The 23,467-nt window shown below is 41.8% G+C and overlaps 1 protein-coding gene across 6 annotated transcripts in view; it reads left to right on the top strand.

Moving 5' to 3' along the window:
* elna (elastin a) overlaps positions 1–23,467 on the top strand; it is a 152,996-nt gene that overhangs the window by 29,876 nt on the left and 99,653 nt on the right. For 2 of the 6 annotated variants that reach the window (XM_080459431.1, XM_080459430.1), the window contains 29 exons: positions 44–232; positions 339–443; positions 552–689; positions 2,015–2,146; positions 2,252–2,356; positions 2,439–2,471; positions 2,618–2,722; positions 2,802–2,840; positions 3,014–3,124; positions 3,255–3,404; positions 3,552–3,683; positions 4,970–5,047; positions 5,162–5,191; positions 6,191–6,251; positions 7,325–7,344; positions 7,432–7,446; positions 7,546–7,575; positions 7,804–7,851; positions 10,223–10,270; positions 10,344–10,418; positions 10,516–10,575; positions 10,828–10,863; positions 11,195–11,263; positions 11,983–12,045; positions 12,426–12,473; positions 13,604–13,636; positions 14,421–14,456; positions 15,869–15,949; positions 16,104–18,034. In XM_080459431.1, coding sequence (XP_080315557.1) covers positions 44–232; positions 339–443; positions 552–689; positions 2,015–2,146; positions 2,252–2,356; positions 2,439–2,471; positions 2,618–2,722; positions 2,802–2,840; positions 3,014–3,124; positions 3,255–3,404; positions 3,552–3,683; positions 4,970–5,047; positions 5,162–5,191; positions 6,191–6,251; positions 7,325–7,344; positions 7,432–7,446; positions 7,546–7,575; positions 7,804–7,851; positions 10,223–10,270; positions 10,344–10,418; positions 10,516–10,575; positions 10,828–10,863; positions 11,195–11,263; positions 11,983–12,045; positions 12,426–12,473; positions 13,604–13,636; positions 14,421–14,456; positions 15,869–15,949; positions 16,104–16,150 — 2,117 coding nt within the window. In that variant the 3' untranslated portion in view covers positions 16,151–18,034. Of the gene's footprint in view, positions 1–43; positions 233–338; positions 444–551; positions 690–2,014; positions 2,147–2,251; positions 2,357–2,438; positions 2,472–2,617; positions 2,723–2,801; positions 2,841–3,013; positions 3,125–3,254; positions 3,405–3,551; positions 3,684–4,969; positions 5,048–5,161; positions 5,192–6,190; positions 6,252–7,324; positions 7,345–7,431; positions 7,447–7,545; positions 7,576–7,803; positions 7,852–10,222; positions 10,271–10,343; positions 10,419–10,515; positions 10,576–10,827; positions 10,864–11,194; positions 11,264–11,982; positions 12,046–12,425; positions 12,474–13,603; positions 13,637–14,420; positions 14,457–15,868; positions 15,950–16,103; positions 18,035–23,467 lie in introns of those variants that run through there. The other 4 variants (XM_080459432.1, XM_080459433.1, XM_080459434.1 and 1 more) reach the window with 4 other exon arrangements.

The raw sequence follows: 23,467 nt of genomic DNA on the forward strand, positions 1-23,467 counted from the left end.
TTGTATTCAGAGGAGAATTTGAAGATGTAACTGATTTCTACAGGAGTAGCAGGGTTTGGAGGAGCAGGAGGACATGGAGGAGCAGGGTTCGGAGGAGCAGGGTTCGGAGGAGCAGGACACGGAGGAGCAGGAGGACACGGAGGAGCAGGAGGACACGGAGGAGCAGGACTAGGAAGAGCAGGACTAGGAGGACTTGGAGGAGGTGCTGCTGCTGCAAAAGCTGCCAAATATGGTAAAGTAAAGTGATGATATTAAACAACTGAAAGAGAAATCTGAGTGATCAGCGACCAAGCCACATTCAGCTGAAAAGGATTTGAAAGTACTCTCATATTCCACAGGAGTAGGAGGACTGGGAGCAACAGGAGGACTGGGAGCAACAGGAGGACTGGGAGCAACAGGAGGATTCGGAGGTGCGGCTGCTGCTGCCAAAGCTGCTAAATACGGTGTGTGAACATTTTTGTGATTAAAACCAATCTAAGATAAATGATGACTAATTTTAACCAGGCCCACTTTAAGTATGGATGATATTGAGATGAACTTGTTTGCAACAGGTCCAGGAGGACTTGGGGCAGTGGGAGGCCTCGGAGGACTTGGTGGAGCGGGAGGACTCGGAGCTGGAGGAGGACTCGGAGCTGGAGGAGGACATGGAGGTGCGGGAGGACTCAGTGCTGCCAAAGCTGCTAAATATGGTAATTAAAGATCAGTATTACACGTATGTCAGGAATCAGTTCTGTAGTTTTATATTGAATTTATATTATCAGACGAGAGCTGACATCGATCAAAACTCATTTGTCTTGAGTTGCAGGACTTTACTCACATTTCATGATACATTTATTCTGCATTTTGTCTAGACTGCTGGTAAAGTAGCATAACTAATGGCAATAAATCGCGGCAAAGGTAATCCAGGTATAAACCGTAAGTGTGGAGATACCATCATTCACCCAGTAAATCATTCCTGGAGGTGATGTTAGATCTCCCCACTTGTGATGTGCACAGAGAGAAAGCAGAAAAGTCACCAATGAAACAAACGCACTCATGAATATGGAATATCTGGCGTGTATCCCAACATTATGCATAATACTGGGAGGAGTATATGCAAGTTGAATAACTGTACTGCACGCAATTGATTTACAACATTTGAAAATGTTTGAGTTGTTTATTATTGCCTATTTTTATCATGTTTAAGAAGGTGGTCAGCTTTCATCAAATTCTGTTGTTTTTGCTCTGATATGCTTAATAACTTCATTAATTTAATACATTTGTCCACCAACACATCCAGCTCCATATTAATGTGCTTGTAGAGGCACAGTGCTCCATTTAATCAATCCATGGTGACTCTTAAGTAAATGAACATGAGAATAAGACAGCTTGCAGCTGATTGGTCTCATGTAATCAGCGCCATAAAACTCTCTTTTGAATACTCATGTTTGGATGTGTCTCATTTGGATGTGTTATTATCAGTAGTACTCACTAGAATACACAATATACCAACAGTTTATACACATTTTTCAAGTTGTGAATGTTTTAAGATAGAAACAGAGCAGAAGACAAAGCATTGATTTAATACATAATCCCTGTGGGGAAACTATTTCTTTGCATATAAACATCGATCAAATATTATGTGTGATTTTCGTCAGGTGCAACCTTTGAAGTGGACGTAATTTATCTAAATGACAAACATGGCTGTTAATTTCAATTTCAAAATAACAGTTGAACGATGAGATTTGGGGTTTTTCACTCAGTGCAGTACGAAGGGTTAAAAACCTATTCTTAATTGTTTTCTGTGTTTTCATCCAGAGAGCTTCTACACTGTTTTATCTAACTTCGGGTTGCACCGGGCTACAGCCCAGTCCAGCTGAAACAGGGCAGAAGCAGGGTAGACACAGAGCAGGTTGTCTTGGAATCCCAGGGTTGTGGGTTCGATGCTCATTTCTTCCTGTCCATGTGCCAAATTGCAAGACACTGAATAACAAGATGGCACCACTGACATACAATACACGTGTGTCTTCCTCAGGAGTTGGAGGTCTAGGCGGTGCAGGAGGCCTGGGCGGAGCAGGAACCCTTGGCGGAGCAGGACTAGTAAGACCGGGACTGGGAGGCGTCGGAGGTGGAGGATACTCTGCTGCCTCTAAAGCTGCTAAATATGGTGACTGAATTTTAATACATGAAAGAAAAACTATATACAAACACACCGCTTGTTGCCTTTGTGGAGATGAACATGCATTAATATGTGATTTGTTTCTATTTGAAGGTCAAGGGGGCGCAGGGACTCTTCCACTCGGAGGAGGAGGAGGAGGAGGAGGAGGAGGAGGAAGAGGCGGATTTCCCGGCGGTACATTTATACCAGGATACGGATGTAAGCCAGACCCACACAATAGTTTGCCAACATGTGTTCATTATGTTTTAATCTCACTTCTTCTGGCACGTTTCTGGTGCAGCTCTGGGTGCTGGTGTCAAACCACCTAAATATGGTGAGAATTTTTTATTTTTTTTTAATTCAAAACAGCATAATTGAGGTCAGACTTACTTATTTGGTGCAAACTGTTGTAGTTACTCATTCTCATATATTGACCAAAATATTTGAGAAATTGCCCTCATTTATTGTCCCAACTGACAGGAGTCCCAGGAGCGGGTGCAGGGGGAGTCGGAGTCCCTGGAGGGTTTCCAGGGGGAGTCCAAGGGGGAGGAGGTCAGCTGATACCAGGTGGTGCCGGCTACGGTGGTAAGCTGCTAAAAACACCTTCCTCCTTCAGCAGTTTTGTTAAGATCCAACCAATTCTAAAATTTCTGCATCCTCACAGGTTACGGCGCTGGTGCTGGAGTCAAACCCCCGAAATATGGTGGGTTTGTTTATTTGTTTGAGTTTCAGACTAAAATGTGCAGTAAATGTTTCAGTAGTGCTCTAATGAGAAGGCTAGGCCTCCAGTTTTAAAAAAAATAATGCTCATTCATTTACTTAGTAAGTGTATTAATATTAATCTGCTAATACAGACGCTGCGTTTCTCTTGAATAGGAGTCTCGGGAGGAGCTGGAACGGGATTAGGAATTGGAGGACTGGGAGGGACAGGGGGAGTAGGAGGAGGAGGAGGACATTACTCTGCTGCTGCAAAAGCTGCTAAATACGGTCAGTAATACGCATTATGCAAATGTCTTATTGTGAAAGAAAGACCACAATTAGTCTTGTAGTTTTTCTTGACTTCACATTGTTATATGTTGTAAGATGCACATTTTTCCATGATTGGGCATTGGAGCAGGCTTAGGAACAGGAGTGTTCCGTGGAGTCCCGGGTGGAGTCCCAGGTGGAGTCCCGGGTGGAGTCCCAGGTGGAGTCCCGGGTGGAGTCCCGGGTGGAGTCCCAGGAGGGTTGCCTCAATATTCTCCTGCTGCCAAAGCTGCTAAATATGGTATAAATGAATACACACGCACAAGCATGAATGTGAATGTCGCATTTTTTATCTTCTCCAAAAGTTTGAATCCCTTGTTTACTGTGAATTCTTGTTGTTTTTGTGGATATACGCTCTTTTCCACCTGGCATATTTTTGCTCATCTAGGTATAGGTGCAGGTCTCGGAGGAGTAGGAACAGGTCCTGGAGGTCTTCCCAGTGTTGTACCTGGAGGTGTAGGTCCAGGTTTACCCGGAGGCGTAGCAGGAGGGGTTAATGTTGGAAAACCACCCAAACATGGTAAGAAAAACAACAACTAATGTTTGTCTTGCAGTATTTAACCTACCTAAAATTGACCTCTAATTTTGTTGCTCCTTTTGGTTTTCTGTTGCTCCTCAGCTTCTGAGTCACAGTAATTTATTAATTGTGGTAGTTCATCCAGTATCCCCACTAGACCATTCCTATACTCCGATCCCAGTTATGTTGAATCTATCCGCACTATCATTTCCAGCTTAAAAAGTCCCTCCACTTTGCACGCTGTGAGTTTGTTTTATGGGATAATACCAAAATATGAAATCTGTATGATTCTTTGTTCATATGTAATCCTTGTATGTATATGTATATTATTAGTGAGCCAAGTCACTTTGATATAACTAGTCATTGATATTGTGTCCACCTTTTTTCTGATTGATTAGGACATTTGTAGTGATTATGAAAGACTCCGGAAAAACTCATTTGAGGAGCAGTAAATTTATACTAGGTTGAATCTGTGACATCAACAATAAAGAATCAAGGGAGTATGTTTACACAAATATATCAAGTATTTTTGGTGCTTTCTTCAGAATACAAGCCACTGTGATTTTTTTTCCCCTTCAGGACATGAATAATTGAAATAATGTGAGGCAAATTTAAATTCATCCACGCAACAAAAAAAACAAAAAACAATCTTGTTTTGAGACGTAGTGGATAATCCTTGTTAAGGTCAAATGCTAAAATCTAAAACAGAATCATTATATGACTGTTTTCAATTCACTTTAGTGCCTCTGTGGTTTTTCTCAAGTCAGCAAATGTTAAAAAAGACACTTTTCAAAAACAATAATTAAAGAAAAAAACAGACCAGAAAACACCGAAGCAGAGCACATGTCTAAAGCGTAACAGGCACCACCTCACTAATCCACGTGACTTGAAGGAGGAAACTGCTGCAGACGGCAGTTCCAACACAAGACTCCCTAATAATCCACCTCATTGTCCAAAGTATTTACATGGTGCCAGCAGGATGGGCGAAGCGGGTCTTTCTGAGCCAGCTTTTAGCTATTTCTACCAGCTGGAATGGCTCCACACTGGCTTCTCCCTCAGTTTCTTTCACACCCTTCATGAGGCGTCCCCATGCTCACTGGAGATCCATCTCAGGTCTTAAAGCCTGATAGGAGCTGCTGTCCAAATGCCTGTAATATTGGACAATTTGTATTATCATTGATTGACACGCTTTCATTGTTCACCGAAATCCACAACTACATACTGTACATCTCGCTCCTGATACTGTACAGCAGCCCTGTTGAATCTGATGACCTCTTGTGTTACGGCAGACCTCTCCGGAGGTAGCGTGTCAGGAGTGACTCAAGATGTAGGCGCCAGCGGCGTTCCCAACGGCTCTCTGGTCCCAGGTGAGGTCTCTGTGGTTACATGTCATCTGAAGAGCCGTCCTTAATGCCTGAGATAGTCATCTAGTTTGTCTTCTGTAAATTGTGCTCTGGTAATTGTTTTTTGGTTTTTTTTAGCAAAAGATCTTGGTGGAACACCTCAACCAGGTACTTAGAAACGTAAAAATCCTTAAATTTACGCACATATCTTTGTGCGTTAGGTTTATATGGTAAATGGCAAATGATTTTAGTGTTTAACTGTCATAAGTTAGAGCACAGCACAGTCTAGGACAGGGGTCTGCAACCCCTCCCTCTGCTCCTCTGCAGTAGTCCCATTAACCTCCCTCACAAAATTATACCTAAATTAAAAATGCTTTTTTCTTATTTAAATTGTATTCATGCACACAATTGTCATTTAGAAAAGGACTTTTAAGTCTGGTCTAAAATGGGCTTTTAACAAAGGTGCAACTCAAATGGCTAAAATGTTTACAGAAAACTGATGAAACAAGCTCAGAAAAGAAAAACTAAAATGACAATGATTTATAAAAGGAAAAAAAAGCTTGAGAAATGGGGGGAAAGTGCACACAAAACTACTATTAAAACCATTAAAATCAGCTGAAAACAACTGATGATGTATTCAAATATTCGCCATCCAACGTCATAAATGCAACATAATTCACAGTTTGGGTTCATATATCAAAACTCGATATGAAACTTTAAGAGATGTATTAGCCTCCTTTTAAAGGTTAAATGTGTTTTACGGCTCCAGTTAAAAGTAGATTTTGTGGAAAGTGATAAAAACTGCTCTATTGGCCATAACGGTTGCAGACCCCTGGTCCAGAATAATGTGGGACCGGCAATAAACAGTTAAAAGAAAGAGATACATATCATCGTTTTACCTTCACGTGCAGGCAGCTAACCTGCCCCATTTCTTCCCTCCATTTTTATTTGTCCATGACACCCTACTGGGGGTGAATCATTAACCCTGTTCCATTGCCTCCACACATGTTGTTTGTATTGCTATTGCTGCCAGCTATTCACCATCTCCAGCTTACAGCCTCCCAGCCGTGGCAGTGTCCAGGTCCAGCTTCTGTCTCTTCTGGTCTCTCTCACTCTGCACCTGTTGAAAACCCACTGGGTAACCGGAACCTGTTGTCTTCTTGGCAGGGCCCTCAGCTAGTGCCGCAATTGGCAAGCCCACAGATGCCCCACATGCCAGTAAGACTCGGTGTTTGCATTAAAGCTTTCGACCAGTGACGTGAATTATGTCTCATGTTTTGTAGTTTGTAGTTGTTGAGAATGGTGAATGGTCTTTAAAAGACAGCATGGGCATGGAAACTTTCAAACTTTTGAATTTATTTTCGGTCAACTTAATGAAATGAACACTTTCCCAAACACCTTGGGACTGACGATTGGTTAGATTATGTAATAATGAGAACAAGATTTGGTCTTCAAAACATTTCTCCAAATATAAGGGATAATTTATGATCATAGTCATCCTGAATTCAGCCAAATATGTTAAATATAGTAAAACTACAAACATGGTCTGTATGTTTAAATAGAAATCAAGGCTTGATAGAAGGATGTTCAGCCTTAGTTCCTGGAGTTAGTCTGTATTGATTAATCAACGTTACACATATATATACTCAACTACTTCTTTCACTGAGTGAATTTTTCAGTTTGTACTCTCTCTTTAAAGAACAATTCCCAAAACACCCCCCCTGCTTCAGCTTCATGTTGTGCTGGACAGCACTTCTACCAGTTTCTTCTTTTTCATAACAGTACTGCTCTTTGTCCTTCACTAACAGCTTGCTATGCTTCCTGGATAACTGTCATCAATATCAAAGCTAATTGATTTTTCAGAAGGTGGGCTTCTGTCATGTAATTTGCCATATTTATTCCTCCCAATGGAGAGGAAGTTATTTTAATTTTGTCAAAGAGATCACGTCAAATACTTTGTTCTGTAAAGTGTGTGTGAGTGTGTAAAGTTTGAATCAGCTGATGTGAAGTAGATTGTTGTGTTCTGTGCAGATGCCATCTAACATAACTTTCACTCTTTATAGTGGTTTAGTTTCCTATTATTCCTATTATTCCATTGCAGTTGTATTGGTTTGTAATTTCTTGGATATAGAAATATGTCTAAAAAAGTCTAACTTACCCTTTTTTTGTTCTTTCTTGTGGTGGTCTTCTGCGAACAGACGGTAAGTTCAAAAATAAATTAAAAAACTTCAAATAATTAAAATCAGTTGTATTTTCTTTTACCTGTTTTAACTTCCATGATTATCTCTTTACAGTTTCAAGTGGAATTGTTCAACCTAGTTGTAAGTAGTGTAAAAAAAAAAGTGCAAGTCTTATCATTGATTTAAGTGTGTTAATTACTTAACTTGTTTTTTTTTTTCCTTTCACAGCTGGCACAGGTCTTGGTAAATATGTACAAACCCCTTATATACAGAGACACATCAAATAATATAGCAGGATAATTTGCATTGAAACACAATTGTTTGTGTATTTTTATGTTCAAGGAGGAGCAGGAGTTGCAGTGCCCTCTGGTGGTAAGTAATGCAATTACATTGAAGCACCAGCAGGTTGTATTATACATTTGGATTACTTTTTTTAAAGAAACGTTTCATCCTCACTCCAAATATGTTCGATTAAAACTGTGGACAGTTGCTTTACAACGTTTGGCCACAAGGGGGAGACAAAGACAGACACCACAGCTGTGGTTGTTTTTGCTACAGTGACAGTCACACAGTAATAATAAGAAACGTTTGTGTTTCCAGGGGCTGGTGTCAGCCCTGGGGTCAAAGCACCTAAACCTGTCATACCAGGTAAATATGAAATCCTTCTTCTTCCCTATTGTTATGTGTGTTTTACTTGTATGTTAAAGGGGAGAAGCTTGCACACCATATTGTCACTGTTATTGATCTCCGAACATCCGTTTCAAGTAGTTTGAGCTCAATTGTTTACAGTTATATGAGTTCAGGTAGGTTGTACTTATAGAAGTTCCATGTGAGCTTTTAGTCAAGTGAACTTAACTACAGAAAATAGAGTTTATTCACCTGAGTTAACAGTTAAAGTGGAGCAACTAAAAACAAGATTGCATCAGTTTGTAAATACATACCTGCATGTCTACATAGCAGGTTACGTTCGGTGTATATTGTGTTCATGCTCAGGATTATCATAATGATTTGCTTTTGACTTGTAAGGCACAGTTCTTTCATTGTCTAAGTGACATGATTACTGCTGCTGCTTCCTGAAGACTCAAAGTAAAAGTAAAACGACAGAGAGGAAAAACACACAAAACCACATTGTTTATATCCAAACACTGGAAAGATTATTGCAATTTAATACATCCATTACCTCATGTTATGACTTTAAACATCCTCGGTAAGACCTCAGTCTTACTCTAAGAATAAACCAAATTAAACTTTTATTTATGAGCATAACATCCCACTATAATATTTAAGCTTCCTTCATTAACTGAACGAGTCTAAATCTCATAACAACGGATTTTATTCTCAAATGGGCCACATAAGGATAGACAGCTTCAGGTACAAAGATTCAAACACACGTGCACAGTCAGCACCGTGACTCTGTCCCCTGACGTTATTATAAAATCAAAACATGCTCATAATACCATCAGCACACTCATTCTCTGGTATAGGTCTCCGTCCTCCTATGGAACTCCACTTTATCTTAAAATGCACGTTCCGTCTAGACGCTTAATGACTGAAGTTGAATCAATAAATACGGCAGCCCGTGCTCAAGGAAAAGCTGCATCAGGCCTTTCTCCACCCAATTATCCCTCCAATTGACTGAACACTCATCACTTTCGTGCACCTGCAGGTTCGCGGTTTTAAGGCATTTCTGCTACTCGGCACTTTCCTTAATGTGTGAAGGAAAAGATGCGTCTCAACTGAAAACCTTCACAGATCAGATAACTTTGATAACTTCAAATATCTGTAATTTCTATGTCTTCTTTTGTATGAAAGCAGAACGGCATTGCGTATCATTTTCCTATTAAGACCCCAAGTTATGTACTGGTTAACTGAGTTTGTTAGTCATTCATTAAGGTAAATATGTTATCACACAAGGAATATACAAAAATCAACAGATGGATGTTATGAAATATGATTGTGTCTTTAGCAGGGCTGCTCATAGTCGCAGCGGGGCCCGAACCGAAAGGAAATGATGAGCTGCCTTAACATAATATATATATTACTACTTGTTACGTACAAAAAGTTTGCGAGCCTCCTTCAGTGTGTCCTGCCTTGATGACACACATCTCTTTTTTGTCTGTTTGAGTTAATCAGACATTGCTAAGAAAAAATTGGATATTGTGAGTTGGAGTTGCTCCTGTGAGGACAGTGTCATTTTTGACAGCCGTGGCCTTTCCTGAACCGATCACATCTACTTTTCTAAAATAACTGAACTTTAGGAGCCTTACCACACCACAGTAAGCTCAGATTTATCAAGGCATTGACTGCAGATCAAGTGAATCTTTTACACAAAGACTAACGTGCTTATTTATAACATTACAGTGAAAATCCAGTTGTTTTGGGGCTTTTCTTTTCTTTTGTGTCGTCAAAGACTTTTTCTGGCCACCCCTCACTTGCACAGGTGTCCTTTCTGAACACTCATTGGTCAGATGTTGACTGTCGATCATTATAGTCGGCGGTGGTTTGATGGTGGATGAGAGGCATCCTTCTCACCTCAATTACCAAAGTGTTTTACAATCAGCAACATGCGGGAGGTTCTATAGTGCGCATAGCGGTGGTGCATTTGAAGGAACTTAAAGGATATCATCAGCTGCAATGACACACGGCCTTCACAAGGTCAGACGGCATAAAGACACGACATGGGGTTAAAGGACGTTATGGTACCTGTACAGACCAATGAGCCATTATTAACACAGCGTCAAAAGCACAAAGATCCTACGTACAGCTCCTTTCCCTCCTCGGTACCGTGCAGCTTCCTCTGTTTCTGTGACATTATTTTCTCCTTTTTCATATATATAAAGAGTATAAAGATATACAAATATATGTTCAGAAGCCTCCAGCATGCTGTGGTTTGTGTTCTGTGTGAAGGGAGACGCAGTCCCGTCATTAAGTACCTGTAGATTGTAACTCGATTAAACATTGATGAAACAACACATGCAAAGACCTTTAGACTTCTGACACGTCTCTTCCATCGGAGTAGGGGTTGGTCCAGGCGCAGGTGGCTATCCCTACGGTGGAGGATTTGGAGGCAAGTGTCTTAATATTTTCTTATTACCATCAATGCCTCAGGTTTAACTGACAGTCACCTCTTTGTGCTTTAGTACCTTATGGTGCCGGGACTGGTACTGGACCTGGAGCTGCAACACTGCCAGGAGCGAAGCCTCTGAAACCTCCAGGTGCATTCATTGGATAAAAAAAGAAAGATCACTGCCATGAGGGGATTATATGTCGTATGTGTATGTCCACTTATTCCTGTGTTTTGTTTGTTTGCAGTTGCAGGTGGAGCGGGTGGAGGTGGAGTCGGAATCCCTCTGGCAGCAGGAGGTTATCAAGGTCAGTACCTGCTACATTTATGTAAATCCCCACATCTTCGATCAAAAGGAAAATAAACACAGATCATTCCTCTTTTAAAGATTAAAAAAAACAACTCCTGGAATTGTTTTATTTTGTTGCTGAGTTTGGATTTATTTCCTATAACAACCATTTTTTTTAGGGGGAATTACCCAGCAGCACCTGATACAAACTGTAGGTGATGATTCACCCGACTAGACAATAATGCTACTTTTCTTTGTCCTCATGATTCAGGAGGATACTATCCATATCAACATGTGTATGGACAGGGTATGTGTGAAAGCAGAGGAGGCTCAAATCATGAATACACATACACATGTTCGAATATACACATGACTCCCCTGACTGGAAAAAAAAACTACTGAAGTTAAAGCTTCCTTTGACAGTTTGCTCGGAGATGCCACCATGACGCTCTTCCGCTGCAGGAAATTGTAGGACGTGCTGATAAGTTTTGGAGTCGGGCACGAGGAAGTGGCGTTGTTGTGGATGCATTATTTGAATTTGTGCTCTATTCTTAGCTGACATGGACTCTTGTGCAAGGGCAGCTGCGGGCAAAGGTTAGAGGTTTTGATCACCGCCTGTGTTCTCCTCTCTGTGGCAGGTGCGTATCCTGCAGCTGGACTGGGACTGGGAGGTGCTGGTGGTGCTGGAGGAAAACCACCCAAACCAGGTAGTTCACACCTAAACTCATACCGGCTTTCATTCACACATTTCTGTCTGTATATGTCAAATAAAATCACCTTGTTTACCTAAAGAGTGACGGCATGCTATTTGGTGATTAAGCCAAATGTTGTGTAACATCCAGCGCCATGGAAAGTAGAAAAGAGCGGCCCGTTAGTCGTCTATAAATGGAGCAAGTCACCATTTCCCACTGGAGGCTGATTACCGCTTGTAGTGCCGTGCAGAACATCAGAGTGTGATTGTCTGGAGATAACTCATCCCCCAGAGAGCCCAGCCCTGAAATATCAAAAAGTCTGCTCAGAGAAAATTGAATGAGGTTGTTACTGTACAGTGACCTTAATATACTTGGGGGGGAAAAGAGGTCTGAGCACAGCTTTGAGAAACATGTGGTTCTAGGGACTCACTCAGAAATGCCTTCTTATGCATGGACCTTAAAGTCAGTTAGTACATCACAGAATTACACTGCTCAAAGACACAAACACAAAAAGGCTTCACAGTGTTTTATTATACATCACTATTGACAATAGTGTCAGTTTAAAAGGTTCATGCATATAGAAAAGTGACAATGCATGCACACGTGTAGAACAATTATCCATTTAACCGTTTGCCTTCATGAATAGAGAACATCACGGGCGTGCGCCAGATATTTGGTGCAACATCACAGTTTGGTCTCGTTCACCAGTGGTTGATTCACTTTTAATCTGACAGGCTATGGCAATCTTGGAGGCACAGGAGGAGGTGTAGGAGGTGGAGGAGGAGGATACCAGCAAGGTGACTATTATAACATTTCTATTCCTATTTTGTGTCTTGGTCCTCTCCCAGTAGTGATGGATGAGTGCAATCACACAGCGGCGGCAGACTGTTCGGTCTCCCATCACTTCCACACAGCTACTGTTACAAGCTGTTCATAAAATCTCATGACCCAAATCCTTTATGCAGAGACAAGTCCTTCTGTGTATAACACTGCTACAGATGGCATAATAACTCTCACTGAGCAGCACAAGAGGCTTACCGAATCAAGAAATCTGTCGATAGGAAAATTAGGTCAAACTTCCTCCTTAGCTTGTATTTATGTCTTGCACACGGTTGTTGAATTTATACTTTCCATTCAGTCTGTGTGGCTCTTTGGTAAATGCTTTTTAAACTCACAGGTGTGGCTCCTGGATACAGAGGTGGATACCCCCAGCAGTACTACCCAGGTACAACCGCTGTGTCAAATGTGCACAACATACAAAACAACATACTTTTTCACTTGCTGACAACCCGAGTGATATAGATGGTGATTGTGTGTTTGTGTATCTGATGGTTGACCCCCTGTGGAGCATCAGCTGTGCCATAAATCAGCGGAGGCAACTTAACAAATGACTTAATAGAGACGTTCATCTTTTGGTGTTACGGGCGGAGAAAGCAGGCAGTATTAGGACTGTGTGTTTGTGTGCATCAGTGTGTGTTTGACCCGATAAAAATCTATAAACACAAGTACAAAGAAATTAGTTTTCCTCCCCCCAAGAACTGAACGGCGCCAGTCCTGTCACACGGACCTGCTTTTGAGGTTAAGGAACGACGTCATTCATCACACAGCAGCTCCACATTGCAGATGATTTTTAAAGTTGCCCCGTGTCTTTGACGCATCATCGCCACAGAATTTATTTCTTGTTTGTTGACCGAAAACTATTGTGCGATCAGTCAGAAATTTGAAGTGGGGGGGATGGTTAAAGTCACATTCACTCTTTTAGTACATCTCCTCCTGGGAAGTACTCATGAAGTATAAAACGTCTTTCGCTCTTCTTGGTGTCCTCCTGAGGAAAACAAAAAAAAACGTTCTCTGTCCACCTTCACGCCGTATGTTGAGCGCAACAACAATTAGTCAAAAATAGACACTTTAATCGTGTGTTAGTATTAACAAGCAGGAACCACCTGAAAGGTGTCATTAGAGGAAAACAGAGAGCCTGAATTGTCCCGAGACTGACTGAGGAAAGTATCCAAGACATGCTGGCACTGCCCTCTGTCTTCATATGGTAGCCAGCGATTTCTTTTGATTTTAACTGCAAAGCGCTCTGATATGTTAAACATTAGGAAATATCCTTAAATCAGCTCATTTTACCCAGAAAGTATCTTTGCTTATTTGTTTGTTTTTCTCATTTCAGTTAAAAAGTATTTAGTTCCACCCTGTTGTTTTGTCAGATTCATTCCTTCATACGTCTCGGTTCAGTCTCTCCAAGTAAACACAATGCCTGCCTCCACCTGGACAGGGATTTAGTCAGCAGATGATTCTTTAACTTTTGGTCCCTGCTTTTTTTTTGTTGTTGTTGTTTTTCTGGGGGATCAGGAGGCGGATTAAAGCAGAAATGCCAGCAGTCAGGTAACATGAAGAACAGTAGACAGACTGACCTGTAACTCCCACCTTAGAGCTCAAACAGAAGGAGAGAGGAGAACGGGATGCTTCACCTACTCCAACTTTATCTTGGTTTCCTCATGGAGCAGAGGATGAAAAAAAAAAAAAAAAACTGATGGCGCTGTGCTGCTGTGTTTTGAATACATTATAAAGTTTGTTCTCTCCTTCTCTTTATGCCGTCCACAGTCGCTTCTTCACCCCTCCGCCTGTTTCTATCACCATAAATATATATGAATATATAGTAGAGATACATACTGAGCCAGATAATAATAATTCTATCTCTAAACTTGAAAAGTCCTGATTCCGAGTGTCAAATCTCTGATTAGAACTATTCATCACGTATAGTTCTGATTTCTTGATTAACTTGATTTTCCCATGTTGAAGCATTGAAGGGCTTTTCAATTTTAAATGTTTTTTTTCTAACACGTCACTCAGCTTGTAACCACATGGGAGGCTGGCATTCGTCAAACCTTCAAATGAAAAGATTGGTATAAATGTTTTCAAATGGAGAACACGGACAGAGAACAGCATTATCTCTATGAGCTCTGATCCGTTGAAATACACCAAGAAGTCAGTTCCACAGTTAAGTGCCTCCCATGTGATTCACCCTAATGTCAACAGTCTCATTCTGAACACATCCTGGCTGAGAGAAACTCATCCCACCATGTGACCAAGTCAAACTGGTCTCATCTCAGCCAAACTGTGCAAACACCAACTCCTGTCCTGTGGTTCTCTTCTTTCTTTGCTGCAGGCGGATATGTTCCAGCCCCACTGACTCCTCAACAAGGTACCAACATCCTCACAACATTCATCGTTGTCTGCTCTCCGGGCTCTCTGTGACTTTATAAAGAGGCTTCCATGCATCCACCAGACTGAACACATGATAAATACATTCATTTTCATTTTATTTTATGTTATATGCTTTGAGCTGCTAGACAGTTTTCAACGAGTTATTAAAATGATATAAACTTATAGATCAGTATATTAGACTTTGGTAGACCAAGCTTTGTGCATTAAGTGGTAATCAGTCAGTGTAATATCTGTAGTTTAGTATTCTGAGCTTCTGTCCAAATTTTGTCAGTATTTTTGGTGGTAATTAACTAAAGCTCCGGCCGTAGTGGTCGCTATGATTCAATCGTATCCATACGTAGCCGAAAAATGGCGATGAAGATCGAACTGTCTAACTTGATGCTGTTGGAAATATCAGTTGTATTTTTAGGCTTTAATACAGCATTAAAAAAATTAGATATAAGCAGCATGCACTTTTATTGTTTTAACTGGCCTGCATTTCAATCAAACATCTGTCTTGGACAGACATTTAATAGATGATGAAACACAAATGTATTGCTCAACCATGATGAGAAATTATTTTTCTATATTCTAAAAAGCTGGAGGACAGACATATAATGGAACAAGGAATAATGATTTAATTTTCAGATAATCTTTACAATGCAGATGTATACAGCTTATTCTTGTAATTCATTTAGAATCCAACTGAAAGTTATTGAGTCTTTTCTTTCCTTCACTTTTTCTATGTTTCAAAACTCGACAATACAATTAAATACTGAAATCTACCATTGCCGCGATCACACATAAATTACACTTTAATCCTGGCATATTAAGCATATCTACTTTTAAGACACAGCTCCAGTAAGATTTTGTGAGATTTTCTAGTTGTAATTTCATTCCGAGCACCTGCGTTTGGTTTCACTGCAGACCTCCATCAGCCGACCTCTTGTTTTCAGATTTTTACAGCGTCTCTGGGAGGCTGCTGAACTTCTCACTGGATTGAATCATAAATCCCAGCAAGACAAGTCAATATGAAATGTATCCACCAGAGGAACATTTTCATGAGGGAGATAAATTGTCTTTTTCTTTTTGGATAAATATGCTAAATAACGTTTGTTTATTTAAATGGTAAGGGGTTTATTGCCAAGAAAATTAAAATGAGAACAGAGGTAGTTAAAAGTCACGTGTGATGATGTTTACTATCAATGTGAACAGCTGATGTTCAGCATGTTATGAAAAAGGGGTGACACATTTCCACAGATCAATCAGGTTGAAATTTCCAGCTAAATCTTCTCTTGTTATATGTTACATTTCTCTGATCCTGTGTTTTAAGGCAGGAGGAGCAGCTTGTCTGTGAGGCCAGTGCCAGCATCTCCTTCAGCTCCTGACTCATCTTGTTTTGCTTTGCAGCCAAAGCAGCGAAGTACGGTCCACTGCAGGGCTTCCTCGGTGGGGCGGGTGGAGGAGCGGGAGGAGGAGGAGGCTACCGAGGTAAAAGACGGAAAACACGCCTCTCACAAAGTTCAATTTCAAATCACAAGTAGCAAAATCCAGTCAAGAGCACTTGGGTCAAGTGTTCTCCTGGGACCAGAGTAAAATGCCGAGCTGAGACTGAAGCCTCCCCGTGGTGCTGTGTCCGCTGCAGGTGGCGTTGCGGGATGCCAGGGCAAATACTGTGGGAGGAGGAAGTAGAGGATCTCTTGAGATCCAGTGACCTCAAGGAACCATGGTGCTACTGCATGATCAAGAATGTACATTTCATATGCAAACAAAGCTCCGTAAGACCGCCTGTAAAGATATTGGTTTTTTTACATACTTGACTTCAGTGTTTTTATGGGAACCCACCGACCCAGAATTTTGTACACGTTCCGATGTGACGTGTATTATTGATAGTGGCTTTAGACTTTCATGTGTTAATCAGCTTTAACTTTGTATTGCCTGCCTACTTCGACTACAAAAGGCGTGCACGTGTGTGTGTGTGTGTGTGTGTGTGTGTGTGTGTGTGTGTGTGTGTGTGTGTGTGTGTGTGTGTGTGTGTGTGTGTGTGTGTGTGTGTGTGTGTGTGTGTGTGTGTGTGTGTGTGTGTGTGTGTGTGTGTGTGTGTGTACACATGCTGTGTGAACATACGGTTGTACTGTTGTGTGAAAGACTGTCCGACCCGTCAGTGCCAATGTGACCCACCGTCCTTTCATTGTTAATCCTGAAACAAGGTGACCTGCCTCACCCAGCCGCACAGAGCTCGCCAACTTGTCACAGAGCTCGCCAACTTGTCACAGCTGGTTCGGTCGCTCCGTCGCAGCTCGGCTCCGGCCAACCCATCTGCTCTCAGCAGCTCTGCAGATTGAAGTTGCTGCATTTCACTTTTCTCTGCAATTTTTTTTTCCATCATGAAAACAGTAAAATAATATGAAGAAATCTTCACAGCACAGAGATGCAGCAGCGCATTTCAGCGTTCATGTAGATTAAAACCTCCATGACGATGACACTCCAAGGATGGGTGATCCATTTTACCTGAGGAAAATCTCAGATTGTCCATAAACTGAACCCTCCAATAGAAATAGATCTCTTCATATAGGTTGCATGGCTTGGTAAGTTACTGTTCCTGTATTTCTGTGTGATTTGTCTGGTAATGCTGATTGAAATTGTAATCCTTGAACACCATCAGCCATCCTCTACGACCTGACCGTTGACTTCAGCACAAAACACTGCTGCAGAATGTCGCGTTTTTAACTTAAATGTGAACATCTAACTATGAGCTGACACTTCTGTGGGTCGTTAGCTCGGCTATAGCTAACACACTGAAGATGCAGAATGCACGCCCACAAGCGCGGATAAAGAGAGCGACATCCTTCAAAATGAAAGCAAGGTCGTTTGTGTTGCGTGCATTAATGTGTGCCGATGTTTTATTTGATCGATTATTTCTCATTGACCTCACACGGGCCGGTCAGGGACAACCAAAGGGCCGCATGTGGTTCGTGCTCGAGTGTTTGATATCCAGAAATGAGAGTTCGAGAGCTTCCAGTGTTACGTAACCTGATTATTTGTGCGCCTCGCGTTGACTCATAGCTTCACTGTTATCAGGAACGTGTGAACATAAAACCAGAACAATCATTTGCTTGTGCATTTATTTACTGTTATTAAGTGTAATGCAGATTAATACTTTGTTTAACGGGAACGCCTGTGTGTTTACGTCAGGCACAAAGTCCTGTTGTTCTTTATTTACTTGAGCTGCTTTAAAAAAAAAAAAAAAAAAGGCTTTACTGACCAATGGTTCATGAGCGCTGTCACCACGTGACCCCCTCCATCTCTTTCTGTAACTGTACTGTATTTTTACTAATTTGATGTTAGCTGGCTTCAGTCCCTTCACTTGGTGCTGTGTAAGAAGCGTCTGTGAGCCTCGCTGGGTCAGACTGTGTCTTATGTATTGTGGGATACTCTTCACCTATTTAAAACTGTTTTTATAAGAAGGAACAGTGTGGTTTTGCACTTTTTATATTTCTACAACACACATGTGACTTGTTCCCAGATATCCTGGCATTTTATTTGCTTCAACAAGTAACAAAATAAAATATATTTAAAGAACTTCTTGGTTTTCGTTGCTTCTCTGAGTCCTTTAAATCTCTGCAGGGGCAGCTCGACCTGAGAGCTGATCAAAAACATCTGGATGGGGGTTTCTGGAGGATCAGTTAAATTCAATAAAGACATCCAGCCTTCATCTCTTGCCTGTTCGGGGCCTTCATGTCGGCTCTGTTTGTTCCTCTGGGGAATTGATTCAGATTTGGTTGTGTTTTAAACCCTGATGCCGGTTTGATTTCCCCTCTGCAATGACAACAAACCTCAGGCTCAGGACAGGCATGTTACCCTGCGTCTCAGTGTGGAAACTCGGGTCGGGTTATTGTGCCAGCTGGAAGTAATGAACTCATGCTGCTGTGCTGGGGGGATCTCCTGGGAGAGCCACAGCCTGGAAAAGTAGCTTACACTGTTGTTCCAGCAGCACAGGCTTCAGTCCCATGATGCTCCACTTCAGAAAGGCACCACGGGGTCACTGCAGGAAAATGCAACAAAAATATAAGCACTGCAGCCTCATCACAGGGAGCAGTTCATCAGTCCCATGCTGCAAACTTCCAAAAGATTTGAAAAAAATTATGCATTCAGGGAAACAACTGCCTGAATATGGTTCTGCTAAATGTAAAGGTAATGTTTTTAAACACTGAATGGCAACGGTGGTCTAATACAACAAAAGATAAAACACACACTCACACCGATGGGTTATGTTAGAGACACCATGACATGGTAAAGTTCTTGGACTGTGGAAAAATAATAAATGTAATAATAATAAATGTGAATAAAAAACAGCTAATGTATCTTTTAGTTGTGCACTCTTTATGCTGGCATCCATAACGGGCTGGTTGATATGGTCACAAATGGAAAGTTCAGGCCCTAAAGTGGTGCAGCGGTTTGCACTCTTGCAGCACGGTGACAATACCCCTGTTTGATTCTGGACTTTCCCTCTCATGGCTCAAAGACAGACATGTTACGTGAAATGGTGACTATTCCCCATAGATGTGAATGTGAGAATGTGTCCGCATTGGGACGGAATGGTGACCAGTCCAGGGTGTTACCCTGCCTTCATACATAGTCAGATGGATCAGCTCCGGCACCTCATGAACCTTGAACTGGACAAAGTGGTGTAGAAGATGGATGGATGGATGTTTCACCTGCTTCTATTGGTTTAATTCCCACCATATTCTAAGCTGCCTTATCCAATTCTAGTAAGCATTCACAGCAAGGGAGCTTTACCTCTTCACAATTCTGTAATTTAATCACACTTTTGCAATTAACACATTCCCAATTCATGCAAAATTCACACAAAATTTTTATTTCAACCATTACCCTGCCTTCTTCTGGGGTTTAAACGTCTTCTATTCATTTATTTACCTAACACACGTTGTTTTTTGTGGTTATTATTTAGAATGATTGAACTGTGTTGCAGTAAAACGGATCAATCCATGAAGTTACATTGTAGTTATACTGTTGGGTTGTTTCCTGCAGCGTCTTCCTCCTGACACCTCCTCCTCCTCATGCATTCATTAGGCAGGGCGTGTGTCCTATTGGCCGGCCGCCTATCTTCCTCTGCCCGGCTCTGCAGCTCCATTGGTCGGCGGCTCTCTTGAATGAAGCGCCGCAGAAACGTGCGTTGAGCCGGACAGGAGGCAGCTGCGTGGGCCGCCGCAGGGAGCGACCGGACCGGACCGACGCACAGCAACACGACCGCCGGCTGGTCGGACGGACACCGGTAATCTGTCGACCACAGGCGGCTGGCTCTCTCCCGGAGCTCGGTGTCGGAGAGTGAATGAGGTTGATGCTGCTCTGCTGCACCTGGAAGGACGAACGCATGGGAGAGGAGGAAGGTAAGGAGCGAAGGAGGCGCGCCGCGGAGCTGCGGCGACTCCCGGGAGCGCAGCGCAGCGCATCCCCCGCCGCTCCTCCTGGAAGTGGCAGCAAACATCTTGCACTGTTTGTCTTTTCCCGTGCACTCCTGCTGCTGTCTCTCACTGGTTGAAGATGATGCATGGCATCGGTTTATCCTGCAGAGAGCGACGTGAGGGGATGTTGTGCTGCAGCTGAGGCCATGTTTCCTCCGAGGTGATAGATGCACCCATCGCGTTTGGATGCGGTCTTCACCCTCAGGCCAGGCTCTGCATGTGCATCCGTGGCCAACAAGCAAACATGCATCCTGCTTATGCATGTGTGCTTATGCATGTATGCATTAATTCATGGCTGCATCCCGGCGACGCATTGGAAGGTTACAGTACTTGTGACTGATGCAATTTTCTAATGACTTTATAAGGAGGAGCCTCATGTTTAAAGGCTTAAACTTAAATAATTATCATGTTACTGGAGGTACAGTAGGGTTTGTACCTCATAATCATGTTGATCTGTCACCCTGGATATGTGAGTGGGGATTCAATTCATTTGTAGGTGATGTGAGGAAAAGAGGAACCCAGAGATCAAGTTGAGACACTAAAAGTGGCAAAAATAATAATATAGATTTAATATTCAAAATGATATTAATCCTTAAATTGATGATCGTTCTGGGGAATATTTTTCATGTTTAGTTTTTATGTGAATGGATGATCGGTTGGTAAATGATTCGACTACTCATCTCCAGTTGGTTGTTCGATCCTCCATCTCGCCCTACATGTCCATCTGCACTTGAATGAGACAAAGTTTCTCCTAATGGATCAAACACCTTGCATGACATGTACGGGTGTATGTGAGGTGATTCGAGACTGCTGAAGTGGTGAAAATCCACTTAAGTCAAGTCCATTCTGCATTTCTCATTTCATAGTAAATGACCATGATTAAATCTGTCCTGAGCTGGAAGCTGTGGGACAATAGTTGGTGTCGCATGTTGTGGATCACTTTGGTTCACCTCCACATGTCACTGCAGGCACCTAATCAGATAATGCGAACAGTGAGCGTGTGACCATGGCGTCGCTGTCAGTCAGGTTCACTGATCGGAACAATGGAGCCTCTATGTGAGGTTTCACTCTGCGGTGCAGTGAGTTTATCTGTGAGGGCGAATCGGGAGGCGTGAGACAGGTGTGTCTCTGTTTCCTCTCTGAAGATAAGAGGCCATGACCATTTCAGACAAATATGGGTGGTGACAAGGTGATAGCTTTGCTTTCTGTTATAACTAAGTGACTATTGAATGTCAATATCTTCTTTGAATTCAGTGTCAGGACCTCAGACAGTGTTTGATTTGTAAATAAAATCAATGTCGTTTCATTATTTCTCATTGCGTTTGCTTTCTCGAAAAGCTCTACATATTTTTACAGAACGTCTGTTTTCGCAACACTGGGATTCCGAAAGTGTAGATTTGAGTTGTTGTAATTTGACTCCAGCCTCATGCCTGAAAGAAACTGCTGCACAAGGGAAATGTAATGAACAGATGTCAAAGAGCTTTTCCCCCCAAATAACTTAATTAGACTTAAACTAGGAATGAGCCCAGCTCTTAGCAGCAGCAGGGAGAAGCATCTGTAGCAAAGAGGAACAAGATGTATAAAAGACATTTAACTGGCTACCATGTATATTTGTTTGTGCTTTACATGTTGCCTCCGCTCTCAGGAGGTGATGTGTTTTCAAATAAATGAACCGCAGCAACAAAACACTCGCTGTGTGTGCTGCCTCCTCCTCCTCGTCCCTCTTCGCAGTGACTGAACTGCTGCTTCCTCCTCGATGTACTACAGAGTAATTGTACAGCTTAAATAGCTTTTTCCTTCCTGAAACTAATCATAATGGGTATTTTCCTCATTAGAGGACAAGAGGATCAATCTGTGACAGTGATCTGTTGATCCTAGTTATTCTGCTGATTAATCTGAAGGTGGAGGAACGTTACAGGCATGATGATCATCTTAGAAACGTCGCATCAGCGGTTCATTTAATTCAAAGGGAATATCATGGATGCAGGGTAATACAGTTCAAAGTGCATCACAAACAACTAACAAAGGGATAATAACATGAAACGGATGAGGGTCAGAAAACAGGAAATACAAGAAAAGAATTACTGTGAGTGATTGTTTATGTTTAGTGAAATGAAATGTAATTTAAAAGACCTTCAAGAATAAATGAATAGATAAATAAATGCTAATATGACACCGGGAATACTAAACTGGTGTAAAAACTGGATAATTGAATACACGTATGGAACAAAAAAGATGAAATCAAGAATAGGTGAATCTCTATAGTTTCTCTAGAAACTCTAGATGAATAAGGCAATAGAGTTTTTGTAATTCACTGAAATAAGACATCTTTTTAAAGACCTTTAAGAATACAAATGGATAAGCAAAATGTCAACAAAAGCTGATGTTAAAACTCAGAAAACACATGAGATATTCATATAAGTAAAGAGGAAACTACACTCAAAAAACAAACAGGCCTTTAAGAGGAATAACGCAAACCTAATCATTTTAGTTAAACTCTTATTATTATTTATACCATTTAAAAACAAAAGTTCATCTCAAGATTTTTGTTTGTAACATGAGCTCAGTTTATATTGATTTGCTTTTATTTTACATTTCACTAAGTTCCTTAAATAAAATATAGTCGTTTGAAACGGTCCTCTCCAAGATATGATTTGTTATTCTTCTTCCAAAAGTTGAAACTCCCGGGCTAAATTTCTATAAATATTAGGATTCCGTTCCAAACACTGCAGACGTTCCAGTAAACACTGCAACACAACAGATAATTGGAGCGTCTCCCGCTGAGGGAGAAGCTTGTTAATGTTGCAGTCGCCAGTTTTTCATGTAGAAAACAGGACATCAGAGACGCGGCGTGTTCGATTCAGTCGCGTTACAAAGCAGCGGCGGTGATCTGCATGGAGAAAAAGATACCGGCGCCGTAGATACATTAATGTCGTCCTCATGACGTGTTGATGGCTTTTCTTTGTGTGACGTGTGGGACGTGTCGTTGCAGCCGGGGGAAGTTTGCCCGTGTGTGCGGGATGCAAACAGAGGATCTACGATGAGCAGTACCTCCAGGCCCTCAACACTGACTGGCACACCGTCTGCTTCAGGTACTGTTCCACACAAACTGCGTGGAAACACCGCTTTACCACCGCGGCTTCCTCCCGACGAACTCTTCACTGTGACACAGGCACATCATTAACTTTCACCTCCAGGGGCTTTTCCTCCCTTTCCACACTAAAGCGTCTCAGAACAACTACACCTGTTCTGTATGCTTTGTATAAATCTATGCCAACGTAGTCCACATGCACATATTTCCTTTCCTGGCCGTCAACACCGCTGCATATGGCTCAGCTAGGATCCCAGCAAAAAAAAAAAAAGAAAAATGAAGAAGTGATGAGTCACAGATTGCCATCCAATGTGTTCATTTAACCCCTGATCTCCGCTCTGTCTGTCGGCCCACTGTAACTGCAGGTGAACCGATGATATGCCAGAGAGCGAGGATCAATTAATAACTCAGGAGACAATTTCAGACAGAAAG

The sequence above is a fragment of the Lipophrys pholis genome (assembly GCF_963383615.2).
Source record: "Lipophrys pholis genome assembly, chromosome: 3".
NCBI classification, from domain to species: Eukaryota; Metazoa; Chordata; class Actinopteri; order Blenniiformes; family Blenniidae; genus Lipophrys; species Lipophrys pholis.